Source organism: Heterodontus francisci, chromosome 39, assembly GCF_036365525.1.
Source record: "Heterodontus francisci isolate sHetFra1 chromosome 39, sHetFra1.hap1, whole genome shotgun sequence".
Classification (NCBI taxonomy): Eukaryota; Metazoa; Chordata; class Chondrichthyes; order Heterodontiformes; family Heterodontidae; genus Heterodontus; species Heterodontus francisci.
In genome coordinates, this window is record NC_090409.1 from 37,129,310 (window position 1) to 37,147,659 (window position 18,350).

The following is an 18,350-nucleotide window of genomic DNA, read 5'->3' on the forward strand; positions in this document are numbered from 1 at the left end:
TAGATCCCACGGCCGCTATTTGGAAGGGCGAGGTGGGGGGGGGGGTGGTGGTTTGCGGTGGTGGGTGGGGGAGTTTTCCCCGGTTTCCCGGGGCCAGTATTTATCCCTCACTGAAAACAGGTGATCTTGGGTCATTAACACGTTGCTGTTTGTGGGATCTTGCTGTGCCCAAATTGGCTGCAGCATTTCCTACGTGACAACAGTCACCACGCTTTGAAAGTACTTCATTGGCTGTGAAGCCCCTTGGCACATCCTGAGGATGTCGAAGTTGCTAGAGAAATGCAAGTGTTTAAGTGCCAATCACCTGACACAGGAGGAGATTTGAATGGTCCAATAGAGACCAGGTTTACTCATTCGCTGGGAAAACAATGTCACTCTCACACCTCCAATCAGACTAAATCAGATAAAACTGACTCTGCTTTTCTGAAGCAACGTAACTTATCTGTTCCCACGTTTCGGCTGGTATACCATACCCTGGTCAATATTATTCCCTGAATCAATACCATCACACACAGATTAGCTGGTCATTGCTGTTTGTGGGATCTTCCTGTGCACAGGATGGCTGTCTACCTACCCACAACATGACAAAGTAATTCCTCGTTGGTCGAACACTTTCAGATGTGATCAAATGCTGTGTAAATACGTCTCTGGAATGTATTTAACCTCTGTAGTTTGTTAGATTACAGTTTATCCAGACTCTACAATCCTCCCTATCTCTGTAACCTCCTTCAGCCCCGACAACCCTCCCTATCTCTGTAACCTCCTCCAGCCCCGACAACTCTCCCTATCTCTGTAACCTCCTCCAGCCCCTACAACCCTCCCTATCTCTGTAACCTCCTTCAGCCCCGACAACCCTCCCTATCTCTGTAACCTCCTCCAGCCCCTACACCCCTCCCTATCTCTGTAACCTCCTCCAGCCCCTACACCCCTCCCTATCTCTGTAACCTCCTCCAGCCCCGACAACTCTCCCTATCTCTGTAACCTCCTCCAGCCCCTACAACCCTCCCTATCTCTGTAACCTCCTTCAGCCCCGACAACCCTCCCTATCTCTGTAACCTCCTCCAGCCCCTACACCCCTCCCTATCTCTGTAACCTCCTCCAGCCCCGACAACTCTCCCTATCTCTGTAACCTCCTCCAGCCCCGACAACCCTCCCTATCTCTGTAACCTCCTCCAGCCCCTACACCCGTCCCTATCTCTGTAACCTCCTTCAGCCCCGACAACCCTCCCTATCTCTGTAACCTCCTCCAGCCCCTACAACCCTCCCTATCTCTGTAACCTCCTTCAGCCCCGACACCCCTCCCTATCTCTGTAACCTCCTCCAGCCCCTACAACCCTCCCTATCTCTGTAACCTCCTCCAGCCCCTACAACCCTCCCTATCTCTGTAACCTCCTCCAGCCCCGACACCCCTCCCTATCCCTGTAACCTCCTCCAGCCCCTACAACCCTCCCTATCTCTGTAACCTCATCCAGCCCCTACAACCCTCCCTATCCCTGTAACCTCCTCCAGCCCCTACAACCCTCCCTATCCCTGTAACCTCATCCAGCCCCTACAACCCTCCCTATCTCTGTAACCTCCTCCAGCCCGGACAACCCTCCCTATCTCTGTAACCTCCTCTAGCCTCTACAACCCTCCCTAACTCTGTAACCTCCTCCAGCCCCTACAACCCTCCCTATCTCTGTAACCTCCTTCAGCCCCTACACCCCTCCCTATCTCTGTAACCTCATCCAGCCCCTACAACTCTCCATATCTCTGTAACCTCATCCAGCCCCTACAACCCTCCCTATCTCTGTAACCTCCTCCAGCCCCTACAACTCTCCCTATCTCTGTAATCTCCTCCAGCCCCTACAACCCTCCCTATCTCTGTAACCTCCTCCAGCCCCTACAACCTTCCCTATCTCTGTAACCTCCTCCAGACCCTACACCCCTCCCTATCTCTGTAACCTCCTCCAGCCCCTACAACCTTCCCTATCTCTGTAACGTCCTCCAGACCCTACAACCCTCCCTATCTCTGTAACCTCCTCCAGACCCTACTCCCCTCCCTATCTTTGTAACCTCCTCCAGCCCCGACAACCCTCCCTCTCTCTCTAACCTCCTCCAGCCTCTACAACCCTCCCTATCTCTGTAACCTCCTCCAGCCTCTACAACCCTCCCAATCTCTGTAACCTCCTCCAGCCCCTACAACCTTCCCTATCTCTGTAACCTCCTCCAGACCCTACAACCCTCCCTATCTCTGTAACCTCCTCCAGACCCTACAACCTTCCCTATCTCTGTAACCTCCTCCAGACCCTACACCCCTCCCTATCTTTGTAACCTCCTCCAGCCCCTACAACCTTCCCTCTCTCTCTAACCTCCTCCAGCCTCTACAACCCTCCCTATCTCTGTAACCTCCTCCAGCCCCTACAACCCTCCGAGATCTCTGTCCTCCTCCAATTCCGCCCTCTTGCCCATCCCCCAATTCCCATTGCTCCACCATTGGTGGCCGTGCCTTCAGCTGCCTGGGGCCCTAAGCTCTGGAATTCCCTCCCTAAACCTCTCCGCCTCTCTCTCTCTCTCTCCTACTTTAAGACACTCCTTAAAAACCGACCTCTTTGACCGAGCTTATGGTTGCCGGTCCCTAATATCTCCTGATGTGGCTCGGGGTCAGATTGTGACTGATATATGCTCCTGTGAAGATATTGGGATCTTTAACTGCAATAAAGTTGCTATATAAATGCAAGGTGTTTGATGTTCCTGTCACCGTGTCATTCAGAAAGAGAATCGCCATCGCCTGACCCAGCGACCTTTCTTTCTTCACAGGCTCCCAGGCCTTCTTGTTTCCATGGCAACAGGAACACCGCACGAGGTTTGAGGAAGCAAAAGCTGCCTTTTGGGATTATGTCAGTCAAGCAACGGACATTGCACAGGAAAAACTTGACGCTATCAAGCAGTCCGAGCTGGGGTCAGAGATCAAGTAGGTGCAGATTCCCATCACACAGTAGTGTGGAAATACTGAAATCTGAAAAGAATATTCAGCCCATCAAAGACCATCCCTCTAGTCTCCTAACTCTCCCATCGAAGACCATCCCTCCAGTCCGTTAACTCTCCCATCGAAGACCATCCCTCTAGTCCCCTAACTCTCCCATCGAAGACCATCCCTCTAGTCTCCTAACTCTCCCATCGAAGACCATCCCTCTAGTCTCCTAACTCTCCCATCGAAGACCATCCCTCCAGTCCGTTAACTCTCCCATCGATGACCATGCCTCTATCCCCTAACTCTCCCATCGAAGACCATCCCTCCAGTCCCCTAACTCTCCCATCGAAGACCATCCCTCTAGTCCCCTAACTCTCCCATCAAAGACCATCCCTCTGGTCCCCTAACTCTCCCATCGAAGACCATCCCTCTCGTCCCCTAACTCTCCCATCGAAGACCATCCCTCTAGTCCCCTAACTCTCCCATCGAAGACCATCCCTCTGGTCCCCTAACTCTCCCATCGAAGACCATCCCTCTAGTCCCCTAACTCTCCCATCGAAGACCATCCCTCGAGTCCCCCAACTCTCCCATCGAAGACCATCCCTCTAGTCCCCTAACTCTCCTATCGAAGACCATCCCTCTATCCCCTAACTCTCCCATTGAAGACCATCCCTCCAGTCCCCTAACTCTCCCATCAAAGACCATCCCTCTAGTCTCCTAACTCTCCTATCGAAGACCATCCCTCGAGTCCCCTAACTCTCCCATCGAAGACCATCCCTCTAGTCCCCTAACTCTCCCATCGAAGACCATCCCTCTATCCCCTAACTCTCCCATCGAAGACCATCCCTCTAGTCCCCTAACTCTCCCATCGAAGACCATCCCTCTAGTCCCCTAACTCTCCCATTGAAGACCATCCCTCCAGTCCCCTAACTCTCCCATCAAAGACCATCCCTCTAGTCTCCTAACTCTCCCATCTAAGACCATCCCTCTGGTCCCCTAACTCTCCCATCGAAGACCATCTCTCAAAACCCTCACTTGCGATAAAATAAGAAATGGGTTAAAGGGTAGGGGTTAATGAGTAATCATTTGAAGAGTTGGGTTATGATAGTGGGGGAGTGGGGTCTCTGGGTACGTAATGGGGTCCTTTGAAACGCAACACTGGCACCACGACCGTTTCTAATTCGCAACCATGACCTGGGTTCAGAAACTCAAAGGAAAACAGTCAAGTTTGTAACTGATTCCAAACTCGAGGGCACGGTGACAGTGAAGGAGGGGACTCCGAAATTACCCAATAACCCGACAAGATATGAGAGTGTGCAGGACAACGGGAGACGGAATTTAACCTTGAGAAATTATAGAAGTGTGACATTTGGGGAATGAAATATGGACGATAAGCACCCTCTCTGAGTGTAGGACTAGGATGAGGCCATTCAGCCCCTCAAACATATCCTGCCATTCATTTAGATTGTGGCTGATCTGTATCTTAACTCCATCTCCCCGCCTTGGTCCTGTAACCCTTAATCCCCTTCCCCGACAAAAAATCTATCCATCTCAGTTTGGAAATTTCCAATTAACCCCCCTCCAGCCTCGACAGCTTTCTGGGGGAGAGAGTTCCAGATTCCCACTCCCCTTTGTGTGAAGAAATGCTTCCTGACATCACCCCTGAACAGCCTGGCTCCAATTTTAAGGTTCTGCCCCCTTGTTCTGGACTCCCCCCTCCCCGACCAGAGGGAATAGTTTCTCTCTATCGACCCGATCGAATCCTTTAATCATCTTAAACCCCTCGATTAGATCACCCACTTAATCATCTACACTCGAGGGAAGACAAAGTCCAGTCTGTGCAATGTTCCTGCGATTGTGGAGCATTTTTCCTGTCTATATATTTCAACCACTTGGCTCAAAACTCCAACCATATGTAATGTTGCTATCTGACCTATGTGGTGGCTCATTGGGTAACAAGCCGGCCTCTGAGTCAGACATTCGTCAGTTCAAACCCCACTCCAGTGACCAGCGCGTAAAAATCTACACCAACACTCCAGTGCTGGGACTGAGGGAGTGCCGCACTGTCGGAGGGTCAGTACTGAGGGAGCGCTGCACTGTCGGAGGGTCAGTACTGAGGGAGTGCTGGACTGTCGGAGGGTCAATACTGAGGGAGTGCTGCACTGTCGGAGGGTCAGTACTGAGGGAGTGCTGGACTGTCACAGGGTCAGTACTGAGGGAGTGCTGGACTGTCACAGGGTCAGTACTGAGGGAGTGCTGGACTGTCACAGGGTCAGTACTGAGGGAGTGCTGCACTGTCGGAGGGTCAGTACTGAGGGAGTGTTGCACTGTCGGAGGGTCAGTACTGTGGGAGCGCCGCACTGTCGGAGGGTCAGTACTGTGGGAGCGCCGCACTGTCGGAGGGTCAGTACTGAGGGAGTGCTGCACTGTCGGAGGGTCAGTACTGAGGGAGTGCTGCACTGTCGGAGGGTCAGTACTGAGGGAGTGCTGCACTGTCGGAGGGTCAGTACTGAGGGAGTGCTGCACTGTCAGAGGGTCAGTACAGGGGGAGTGCTGCACTGTCAGAGGGTCAGAATCATTGTCAGAATTGGTGAATTCATGTGTTATTTGGTGAATTCATGCAATATCTGCTTCCCTTTTATCAAGTGAGAAGATCAGAGAGAGCATGAATGAAGCCAATCTCTACGCTATCGAGGTCAGCAGGAGGATGAGTCCATTGGCCCAGGATCTGGTGGAAAAGTTGAGCAGCAACGCCGAGATGATGCAGCAGCAGATTATCCAGAACATCGAGGAGGCCAACCGCAAGCTGTCTCCTTACGCCGAGCAGCTGAATGAGCAGATCAACCTCAGCATCCAGAACCTGCGGCAGACCCTCAAGGAGCAGGTCGACCTGAACTCGGAGACCATCCGCCAGGACCTGGCCACCGGCGCGGAGGAGCTGCAGGAGATGATCCAACTCAGCATGGAGACCTTCAAGGAGAAGATGGCTCCCTACTCTGAAGAGATCCAAATGAAGGTAAACCAGGGCATCGAGCAGTTCCGTCAGGGCCTGATCCCCTTCATTGAGGAACTTCGGGTCAAGATCGTCCAACAGGCCCAGGAACTCCAGGAAAACATCGTCCCCTACGCTGAGGACCTGAACAACAAGATGAAAGATTACGACCAGCAATTGCGGGAAAAGTTGAATACCATCTGGGAAAGGACTGAGGAGAACATCTAGATCCCTGTCTTCCAATTAATTAATGTTCCGAAATTCCGTTTCCCTTAACTGTCTGATCTTTAAGTGGGTCTCCCCACTTGTCAAGTTGAAAATACTTCCCATGCACTTGAGTTAAATGTGACCCTCTGTATAAATTCTGAATAAATTTTGTGTCTGTTCTCGCATGACAGTTAGCCATCGTTCTTTCTACTTTTAGATTCTAATCATCTTCCCAGGCGACTGAAGACCGGAGGCTGTGTCAAGGCTTGAAAACTCCAACGCGCGTCACTCCAATCCCTCGTTTGTGTTGTCTTAACTGGGCCGGGGCCTACAAGCAGACACTGAGAGATGGGAATAAGGCCCTCAAATCTAACTCGCCCATCCCGCGCACAATCGGTTTACTTTGTGCCTTACGATATGTAGGCCGTGAATCGGGGATGATTACCCGCCAGCCTAACCCCAACCCCCGCCTTTCCTGTTGCGTGCCGCGCCATTGGCTGCTTCCTGCGCGGCCTGCAGCGGCATTCTGGGAGGGGAGGGCGTCCCCAGCGTGCGCCCGAGTGCCCTGATTGGTCGATATCCTGAAGTCAGGCGGCCCGGCCGGCTGGCGCGACGCAGGGTTCACACATTTTGGGCAATGTGCGGGCAGGGCCCCTCCGTCATTCACCTCGCAAACAACAATTGCACAGCTGCAAGATGGGCCCTGCACTAGCCCTTATTTAAAGGGCCTCCGGGTCTGCTGCACGGCGGGGGGAATACAGCAGAGGCTGCGGATGGGGGGGTGGGGGGGGGGGGGTGCGGGTGGTGTGGCTGGAAAACGAGTTCTGCGCCACGTCCCGTGCCAATTTGGGGACAGACTCCTCGACGCCAGGTGCTACAGCCTCTGTCACAGCAGGCCCCCCAGAGCCATCTCCTCCGTGGGGCTCAGGAGGTGCAGGCGTCCTTGTCTCTTGCCAGTTCTGCTCTCCTCCCTTCGATCGCGCATCACCTCGTTCTGCAAGAGAGAGGGCAGAATGGTGGGTAGGGGATATTGTGTGAAAATTCATTCACTGACCTTGACGGCCCTTGTGAGGTCATTGAACCTCTTCCAGCACCGCTGCCAGACCCTCGAATCCAGACGATGGATGTTGACCTTGCAGGCCATCTGCTCTCACTCCCTTCTGAGGGTGCTCCTTGAGGGTCTCCCGGGCACCCACCTCTCCTCGCCCAGGGAACCATGGCGTCACTCCTCCTGCTCACCTTCACTACTAATGCCTCCCGTTCCACGTTAGTCACTCCGGAATACTCAATCTGCCTTGCTCTTGATGTTGCAACAATCTAAACTGCAACAATCATGTTCACATTGCAAGTTCCCGTTAAGAAGGGACAGCCTGCCTTTAAGAAGAGCAGGCGAGCTGCACCACGTGGTTTGCAAACAATGCTGCCAGGCCCTCCAACTGTGCGCAGAGGCTACAGACATCACGTAGAAGCAGGAAGCAACATGGGCCTCCCTTGGTGAACATGGTGCAACTATCGTATTGGGGTGGGTGCACCAAATCTGCATGTTGCCCACCCCAATCGGCCTGGGTACCGGCAGGTTGTAAATCGCCATGCCCATGTCCAATAAAACGGGCCGATCCAATTTGAGGCCCATACCTCACCTCACCCAAAACCATGTGGTCCCCTGATGAAACCAGACGAAAACGCCTGAGCCATTTTACAGGGAGAAAAATCAGGGAAAGTTCATTTCCAATCCGTGCAAGTCGCTGAAACAAGAGATGTTTAATGATCACCTGAGAGGGAAGATAGGGCCTCGGTTTCAGTTAACATCCAAAAGACAGCTCCTCCGACAGTGCAGCACTCCCTCAGTACTGACCCTCCGACAGTGCAGCACTCCCTCAGTACTGACCCTCTGACAGTGCAGCACTCCCTCATACTGACCCTCTGACAGTGCAGCACACCCTCAGTACTGACCCTCTGACAGTGCAGCACTCCCTCAGTACTGACCCTCTGACAGTGCAGCACACCCTCAGTACTGACCCTCCGACAGTGCAGCACTCCCTCAGTACTGACCCTCTGACAGTGCAGCACTCCCTCAGTACTGACCCTCCGACAGTGCAGCACTCCCTCAGTACTGACCCTCCAACAGTGCAACACTCCCTCATTACTGACCCTCTGACAGTGCAGCACTCCCTCATTACTGACCCTCTGACAGTGCAGCACTCCCTCAGTACTGACCCTCCGACAGTGCAACACTCCCTCATTACTGACCCTCTGACAGTGCAGCACTCCCTCATTACTGACCCTCTGACAGTGCAGCACTCCCTCATACTGACCCTCCGACAGTGCAACACTCCCTCATTACTGACCCTCTGACAGTGCAGCACTCCCTCAGTACTGACCCTCCGACAGTGCAACACTCCCTCATTACTGACCCTCTGACAGTGCAGCACTCCCTCATACTGACCCTCCGACAGTGCAGTGCTCCCTCAGTACAGACCCTCCGACAGTGCAGCACTCCCTCATTACTGACCCTCTGACAGTGCAACACTCCCTCAGTACTGACCCTCTGACAGTGCAGCACACCCTCAGTACTGACCCTCCGACAGTGCAGCACTCCCTCAGTACTGACCCTCTGACAGTGCAGCACTCCCTCAGTACTGACCCTCCGACAGTGCAGCACTCCCTCAGTACTGACCCTCCGACAGTGCAGCACTCCCTCAGTACTGACCCTCTGACAGTGCAACACTCCCTCATTACTGACCCTCTGACAGTGCAGCACTCCCTCATACTGACCCTCCGACAGTGCAGTGCTCCCTCAGTACAGACCCTCCGACAGTGCAGCACTCCCTCAGTACTGACCCTCTGACAGTGCAGCACTCCCTCAGTACTGACCCTCCGACAGTGCAACACTCCCTCAGTACTGACCCTCCGACAGTGCAACACTCCCTCAGTACTGACCCTCCGACAGTGCAACACTCCCTCAGTACTGACCCTCTGAGAGTGCAGCACTCCCTCAGTACTGACCCTCTGAGAGTGCAGCACTCCCTCAGTACTGACCCTCTGACAGTGCAGCACTCCCTCATACTGACCCTCCGACAGTGCAGTGCTCCCTCAGTACTGACCCTCTGACAGTGCAACACTCCCTCAGTACTGACCCTCCGACAGTGCAACACTCCCTCAGTACTGACCCTCTGAGAGTGCAGCACCCCCTCAGTACTGACCCTCTGAGAGTGCAACACTCCCTCAGTACTGACACTCCGACAGTGCAGCACTCCCTCAGTGCTGACCCTCTGACAGTGCAGCACTCCCTCAGTAACTGCACTGAGAGTGTCGGCCTGGATTTTGGGTTTGTGTCTCTGGAGAGGTGGGACTCTGATGCACTGAGTGTCAGTGAATAATGTTGACCGGAGTGTTAACAACCACACTGTGCTTCAACGTTCTTCATCTCTCCGGCTCGAAGCATCCTCACAACTCAGGCACAATCTACCTTTTCATAAACATTTGGATAAACCCCTGATAGTCACTCTCGATGGGCCGAACGCCACTGCAGAGTGCTCCATCTGAACCCATCGCACCAAACCTCGACTTCACCCTCCTCCATTTTAAAACTCTCATCCTTCTTTACAAATCCTTCCATGGCCTCCTCGGCCCTCCCTATCTCTGTAACCTCCTCCAGAACTGACAACCCTCCCTATCTCTGTAACCTCCTCCAGAACCGACAACCCTCCCTATCTCTGTAACCTCCTCCAGCCCCCCTAACCCTCCCTATCTCTATAACCTCCTCCAGCCCCTACAACCCTCCCTATCTCTGTAACCTCCTCCAGAACCGACAACCCTCCCTATCTCTGTAACCTCCTCCAGCCCCCCTAACCCTCCCTATCTCTATAACCTCCTCCAGCCCCTACAACCCTCCCTATTTCTGTAACCTCCTCCAGCCCCTACAACCCTCCCTATCTCTGTAACCTCCTCCAGCCCCTACAGCCCTCCCTATCTCTGTAACCTCCTCCAGCCCCTACAACCCTCCCTATCTCTGTAACCTCCTCCAGCCCCTACAAACCTCCTATCTCTGTAACCTCCTCCAGCCCCTACAACCCACCCTATCTCTGTAACCTCCTCCAGCCCCTACCACCCTCCGAGATCTCTGCGCTCCTCCAATTCCGCCCTCTTGCCCATCCCCCGATTCCCATCGCTCCACCATTGGCGGCCGTGCCTTCAGCTGCCTGGAGTCCTAAGCTCTGGAATTCCCTCCCTAAACCTCTCCGCCTCTCTCTCTCCTCCTCTAAGACGCTCCTTATAAACCGACCTCTTTGACCGAACCTTTGGTCGCCGGTCCCTAATATCACCTGACGTGGCTCGGTGTTGTTGGGAGACGACGCTCCTGTGAAGCAACCTTTTGGGTGCTAAATGAATGCAAGTTGTTGCAGAATGGCCAAGCGACAGCCCAGCTGCTCACATTCCACCCCACATGACACTAGACTTACAGACGGCCCATTTCACCAGCACCTTCCATGTCCCAGAGCTCCTTGCGGGGTAGTGGCTACATAAATGCAGGTGGTTGTTGTCTGCAACTCAAGTCTCCATAACCCTTCCCAGGACTGTTCTGTTAGCCTGAGATGAGGGGGCATTGGATGAAGCATCTCTGAGCTCTTAAACGCCCCTCCACTGCCCCATATTATTGACGTCGGTGTGAATAATTTGAAACATGAGGTGCTCGGTGCCTTGAAAGGAGCCAGGGGTTTTTGATGGAGTAAATGAGGAGAAACTGTTCCCAGTGGCAGGAGGGTCGGTAACCAGAGGGACACAGATTGAGGATAATCGGTAAAAGAACCAGAGGGGGGGAGATGAGGAGAAATGTTTTTACACAGTGAGTTGTTGTGATCTGGAACGCGCTGCCTGAAAGGGCGGTGGAAGCAGATTCAATAGTAACTTTCAAAAGGGGAAATTGGAGAAATACTGGAAGGGGAAAAATTTGCAGGTCGATGGGGGATAGAGCAGTGGCGGGGAGAGTGGGGACTGATTGGATAGATCTTTCAAAGAGCCGGCACAGGGACGATGGGCCGAATGGGCTCCTCCTGTGCTGGATCACTGAATGATTCCAGGTGCGTTTGGATCTCCGATTTCCCAATGACCTCCACCACTGGTGACTGCCTGACCTCCTGTCGATAAGAGATCAATAGATATCAATAGCGATCGATCGTTGTGATTGGTCAACATCTTCATTGCATCATCTGACTCGCGGGTTGGTGGAATGTGAGCTGGAACGTGGACTGTCTCCATCCAGCAATTCCCTATGTGCCAATGGACGGTGCTCCGAGTCCTCAGTGCTGCCTGTTCTGCTGGGCCATCTCCTCAATTCTGCGATGTCCACCAGCCTCTTCCCAATGGTCCAGGGGAAAAACGACCCGAAAAAATTCAATGAAGGATATCAGTCCCGCACAAAGCACTTGGAAATATTGTGAACTGTGGGGAGGATAGTGACAAACTTAAAGGGGACACAGATAGACTGGTGGAATGTGGTGGACGGAATTTCATGCTGAAAAGTGTAAAGTGATACATTTTGGTGGGAACAACATAGAGGGACAATATAGAATAAAGGGTTCAATTCTAAAGGGGGTGCAGGAACAGAGGGACCTGGGTGTATATGTACATAAATCATTGAAGGTGGCAGGACAGGTTGAGAGAGCAGTTAATAAAGCATACAGTATCCTGGGCTTTATTAATAGGGGTACGGCTTTCAAAAGAGAATTGGATAAATATCTGAAGAGAAACATTTGCAGGGCGACCGGGACAGGGCGGGAGGAGCATGGGACTGGGTGAATTGCTCTTGCAGAGAGCTAGCACCGACACGATGGGCTGAATGGCCTCCTTCTGAGTCTATGAAATGATTGAAATCTCAAGCAACTGTCCCATTAAACTTCTCCTTCTCATCGAGCTCTGTCTTTTTCTGTAAGAAATTGCCACAGCATTCGTTCAGTATACTGAAGTGTGAATCGATTCAAATACCAGGAACACCTCGATTTTTTCTTTGTAAGTTCTCAACATTGCGACCACCTTCCGAACCTGCGACCTCTATCAACCAGAAGGACAAGGGCAGCAGATACATGGGAACACCACCACCAGCAAGTTCCCCTGCAAGTCACACACCATCCTGACTTGGAACTATATCGCCGTTCCTTCACTGTCGCTGGGTCAAAATCCTGGAACTCCCTTCCTAACAGCACTGTGGGTGTACCTACCCCACATGGACTGCAGCGGTTCAAGAAGGCATTTCTCAAGGGCAATTAGGGATGGGCGATAAATGCTGGCCTGGCCAACGACGCCCACATCCCATGAATGAATAAAAATAAAAAATATTTACCCCACTTGAAATTTGTTCCAGTTGTTTGATTGCCTTCCTGCAATAAATAAAATTAATAAAATGAAATAAAATCAAAACCTACTGGAAAATTCCATCAACATCTGTAAGGATGATAAAGCTGGGAAAGCTACAAGGTACTGAGCTCCACCGGAATGGGAAAACTACAGTGGCCCTTTGTAACAAGAGGGAAATTATTCCCTATTTCCTACGGCTTTCCTCCCATTTATTTCACATCTTAAGTCCTGAAATTCCCAATCTGACAAAAACTGGCCTGTTCCAAATTGATTGAACTTCAAGTTAGTCTCATCCACTGCTCTGTTCTCCTGTTTGTCAGTCCATTGAGATTCATTGAGTGTTTAACCCATTGGGATTGTGTACAATGGGAGTGAATGGGAAAGGGGTTTGATCCATTGGGATTGTGCACAATGGGAGTGAATGGGAAAGGGGTTGATCCATTGGGATTGTGTGCAATGGGAGTGAATGGGAAGGGGTTTGATCCATTGGGATTGTGTATAATGGGAGTGAATGGGAAAGGGTTTGATCCATTGGGATTGTGTATAATGGGAGTGAATGGGAAGGGGTTTGATCCATTGGGATTGTGTATAATGGGAGTGAATGGGAAGGGGTTTGATCCATTGGGATTGTGTATAATGGGAGTGAATGGGAAGGGGTTTGATCCATTGGGATTGTGTACAATGGGAGTGAATGGGAAGGGGTTTGATTCATTGGGATTGTGTATAATGGGAGTGAATGGGAAGGGGTTTGATCCATTGGGATTGTGTATAATGGGAGTGAATGGGAAGGGGTTTGATCCATTGGGATTGTGTACAGTGAAAGTGAACGAGAAGGGGTTGGATTCATTGGGATTGTGTACAATGGGAGTGAATGGGAAGGGGTTTGATCCATTGGGATTGTGTATAATGGGAGTGAATGGGAAGGGGGTTGATCCATTGGGATTGTGTACAATGGGAGTGAATGGGAAGGGGTTTGATCCATTGGGATTGTGTACAGTGAAAGTGAACGAGAAGGGGTTGGATTCATTGGGATTGTGTACAATGGGAGTGAACGGGAAGGGGTTTGATCCATTGGGATTGTGTACAATGAGAGTGAATGGGAAAGGGTTTGATCCATTGGGATTGTGTACAGTGAAAGTGAACGAGAAGGGGTTGGATTCATTGGGATTGTGTACAATGGGAGTGAACGGGAAGAGGTTTGATCCATTGGGATTGTGTACAATGGGAGTGAATGGGAAGGGGTTTGATCCATTGGGATTGTGTACAATGGGAGTGAATGGGAAGGGGTTTGATCCATTGGGATTGTGTACAATGGGAGTGAATGGGAAGGGGTTTGATCCATTGGGATTGTGTACAATGGGAGTGAATGGGAAGGGGTTTGATCCATTGGGATTGTGTACAATGGGAGTGAACGGGAAGGGGTTTGATCCATTGGGATTGTGTACAATGGGAGTGAACGGGAAGGGGTTTGATCCATTGGGATTGTGTACAATGGGAGTGAACGGGAAGGGGTTTGATCCATTTGGATTGTGTACAATAGGAGTGAACGGGAAGGGGTTTGATCCATTGGGATTGTGTACAATGGGAGTGAACGGGAAGGGGTTTGATCCATTGGGATTGTGTACAATGGGAGTGAATGGGAAGGGGTTTGATCCATTGGGATTGTGTACAATGGGAGTGAGTGGGAAGAGGTTTGATCCATTGGGATTGTGTACAATGGGAGTGAATGGGAAGGGGTTTGATCCATTGGGATTGTGTACAATGGGAGTGAATGGGAAGGGGTTTGATCCATTGGGATTGTGTACAATGGGAGTGAATGGGAAGGGGTTTGATCCATTGGGATTGTGTACAGTGAAAGTGAATGGGAAGGGGTTTGATCCATTGGGATAGTGTACAGTGAAAGTGAACGAGAAGGGGTTTGATCCATTGGGATTGTGTACAGTGGGAGTGAACAGGAAGGGGTTGGATTCATTGGGATTGTGTACAATGGGATTGAATGGGAAGGGGCTGGATTCATTGGGATTGTGTACAATGGGAGTGAATGGGAAGGGGTTTGATCCATTTGGATTGTGTACAATGGGAGTGAATGGGAAGGGGTTTGATCCATTGGGATTGTGTACAATGGGAGTGAATGGGAAGGGGTTTGATACATTGGGATTGTGTACAATGGGAGTGAATGGGAAGGGGTTTGATCCATTTGGATTGTGTACAATGGGAGTGAATGGGAAGGGGTTTGATCCATTGGGATTGTGTACAATGGGAGTGAACAGGAAGGGGTTTGATCCATTGGGATTGTGTACAATGGGAGTGAATGGGAAGGGGTTTGATCCTTTGGGATTGTGTACAATGGGAGTGAATGGGAAGCGGTTTGATCCATTGGGATTGTGTACAATGGGAGTGAATGGGAAGGGGTTTGATCCATTGGGATTGTGTACAATGGGAGTGAGTGGGAAGAGGTTTGATCCATTGGGATTGTGTACAATGGGAGTGAATGGGAAGGGGTTTGATCCATTGGGATTGTGTACAATGGGAGTGAGTGGGAAGAGGTTTGATCCATTGGGATTGTGTACAATGGGAGTGAATGGGAAGGGGTTTGATCCATTGGGATTGTGTACAATGGGAGTGAATGGGAAGGGGTTTGATCCATTGGGATTGTGTACAATGGGAGTGAATGGGAAGGGGTTTGATCCATTGGGATTGTGTACAGTGAAAGTGAATGGGAAGGGGTTTGATCCATTGGGATAGTGTACAGTGAAAGTGAACGAGAAGGGGTTTGATCCATTGGGATTGTGTACAGTGGGAGTGAACAGGAAGGGGTTGGATTCATTGGGATTGTGTACAATGGGATTGAATGGGAAGGGGCTGGATTCATTGGGATTGTGTACAATGGGAGTGAATGGGAAGGGGTTTGATCCATTTGGATTGTGTACAATGGGAGTGAATGGGAAGGGGTTTGATCCATTGGGATTGTGTACAATGGGAGTGAACGAGAAGGGGTTTGATCCATTGGGATTGTGTACAGTGGGAGTGAACGAGAAGGGGTTTGATCCATTGGGATTGTGTACAGTGGGAGTGAACAGGAAGGGGTTTGATCCATTGGGATTGTGTACAGTGGGAGTGAATGGGAAGGGGTTTGATCCATTGGGATTGTGTACAATGAGAGTGAATGGGAAAGGGGTTTGATCCATTGGGATTGTGTACAGTGGGAGTGAACAGGAAGGGGTTTGATCCATTGGGATTGTGTACAATGAGAGTGAATGGGAAAGGGGTTTGATCCATTGGGATTGTGTCCAGTGCGAGTGAACAGGAAGGGGTTTGATCCATTGGAATTGTGTCCAGTGGGAGTGAACAGGAAGGGGTTTGATCCATTGGAATTGTGTCCAGTGGGAGTGAACAGGAAGGGGTTTGATCCATTGGGATTGTGTACAGTGGGAGTGAACAGGAAGGGGTTTGATCCATTGGGATTGTGTACAGTGGGAGTGAATGGGAAGGGGTTTGATCCATTGGGATTGTGTACAGTGGGAGTGAACAGGAAGGGGTTTGATCCATTGGGATTGTGTACAGTGGGAGTGAATGGGAAGGGGTTTGATCCATTGGGATTGTGTACAATGAGAGTGAATGGGAAAGGGGTTGATCCATTGGAATTCCAATGGATCCTGTATGTACCTCTGTGGAATGGGGTGAACTGGGACGGAATGCATCACTGATTCTAACTCACTCAATCACAATCCTCCTCTTGGCAGTTCGCCTGTTCTGTTCCCAATTCTTTCCCCTCTACCATCCGGCAGTCCTGACACTCTTTCCTGGGTAAGTTAATACTTGTCCTCCAATTCCTCCTGCAAGTATCATTCCTTGGTGTTGGATTGAATTCCGCCATGGGATCTTTCCAATATTCCTGCACGAAGGTGATGTGTCAATGTTAAAAGGGAATGTGGAATTTCCCAGCCTGGTGCTCACCTATCAAATGTCACTAAGTCACAGGAGGAGTCCATTCAGCCCATCGTCCCTGTGCTGGCTCTTTGAAAGATCTATCCAGTTAGTCCCCACTCTCCCCCCACTGCTCTTTCCCCCATCGACCTGCTAATCTTCCCCCTCCCAGTATTTCTCCAATTCTCCCCTTTTGAAAGTTACTATTGAATCTGCTTCCACCGCCCTTTCAGGCAGCAGGTTCCAGATCACAACTACTCACTGCGTCAAAAAAATTCTCCTCATCTCCCCCTCTGGTTCTTTTACCGATTATCCTCAATCTGTGTCCCTCTGGTTACCGACCCTCCTGCCACTGGGAACAGTTTCTCCTCATTTACTCCATCAAAAACCCCCTCATGATTTTGAACGCCTCGATTAAATCTCCCCCTTAACCTTCTCTGCTTTAAGGAGAACAATCCCAGCTTCTCCAGTCTCTCCACATTAACTGAAGTCCCTAATCCCTGGGAACATTCCAGTAAATCTCCCTCCGAACCCACTCCAAGACCCTGACATCCTTCCTATAGTGTGTGGTGACTGGAATTGGACACAATGCTCCAAACCGCTGCCAGGCGGGGAAACTAATGGTAGTAGGCAATGGTCTCCAGTAACCGGGATGGCTGGGGATTTTGGAGGAGGGCTGTGTGGAGGTTGGCCCTCACAGCAGGGGAGAGAGAGATCAGGCGTCAGGGCTGAAAGAAGAAAGACTGTTCAGGCTGGAGAGGAATGCTCGGCAATGGTGACTGGTGTCAGGGAGGGGCCGCAATCTGTAGGAGTAGGCCGAAGGCTTCCTTCAGGGGCTGGCAGGAGCAGGCCTGACTCTCCTAGGCCACAGGGACTGCTGTTACTTTGTGAGTCCGGCAGCTCCCACCTCCATTCGCTGCCATGTTTCCCGACCTCTCGGAAGCCTGTGGAGCAACGGTGGAGTTTAAACCAGGCTCCTGATTATACAGCAGGAATACCCGATTTCAATATGTCAATAACTGGGCCTCCTCCTGTTCCTGTGTAACAGGATCGAGAGAGGGTCTGAATGGGCCTCCTCCTGTTCCTGTGTAACAGGCTCGAGAGAGGGTCTGAATGGGTCTCCTCCTGTTCCTGTGTAACAGGCTCGAGAGGGGCTGAATGGGCCTCCTCCTGTTCCTGTGTAACAGGATCGAGAGAGGGTCTGAATGGGCCTCCTCCTGTTCCTGTGTAACAGGCTCGAGAGAGGGTCTGAATGGCCCTCCTCCTGTTCCTGTGTAACAGGCTCGAGAGAGGGGCTGAATGGGCCTCCTCCTGTTCCTGTTTAACAAGATCGAGGGGCTGAATGGGCCTCCTCCTATTCCTGTGTAACAGGCTCGAAAGGGGCTGAATGGGCCTCCTCCTGTTCCTGTGTAACAGGCTCGAGAGAGGGGCCGAATGGGCCTCCTCCTGTTCCTGTGTAACAGGCTCGAGAGAGGGGCCGAATGGGCCTCCTCCTGTTCCTGTTTAACAAGATCGAGGGGCTGAATGGGCCTCCTCCTGTTCCTGTGTAACAGGCTCGAAAGGGGCTGAATGGGCCTCCTCCTGTCCTGTGTAACAGTCCCGAGAGAGGGGCTGAATGGGCCTCCCCCCGTTCCTGTGTAACAGTCCCGAGAGAGGGGCTGAATGGGCCTCCTCCTGTTCCTGTGTAACAGGCTCGAAAGGGGCTGAATGGGCCTCCCCCCGTTCCTGTGTAACAGTCCCGAGAGAGGGGCTGAATGGGCCTCCTCCTGTTCCTGTGTAACAGGCTCGAAAGGGGCTGAATGGGCCTCCACCCGTTCCTGTGTAACAGTCCCGAGAGAGGGGCTGAATGGGCCTCCCCCCGTTCCTGTGTAACAGTCCCGAGAGAGGGGCTGAATGGGCCTCCTCCTGTTCCTGTGT

The 18,350-nt window shown here is 51.5% G+C and overlaps 1 protein-coding gene across 2 annotated transcripts in view; it reads left to right on the top strand.

The window, feature by feature from the left end:
- Nucleotides 1-6,269, top strand: part of LOC137352937 (apolipoprotein A-IV-like) — a 49,394-nt gene extending 43,125 nt beyond the window's left edge. For both annotated transcript variants that reach the window (XM_068018792.1, XM_068018791.1), the window contains exons 3-4: nucleotides 2,800-2,953; nucleotides 5,600-6,269. In XM_068018792.1, the coding sequence (XP_067874893.1) occupies nucleotides 2,800-2,953; nucleotides 5,600-6,173 (728 nt within the window). In that variant the 3' untranslated portion in view covers nucleotides 6,174-6,269. The remainder of the gene's footprint in view (nucleotides 1-2,799; nucleotides 2,954-5,599) is intronic.
- The last annotated feature ends 12,081 nt before the right edge of the window (nucleotides 6,270-18,350 follow it).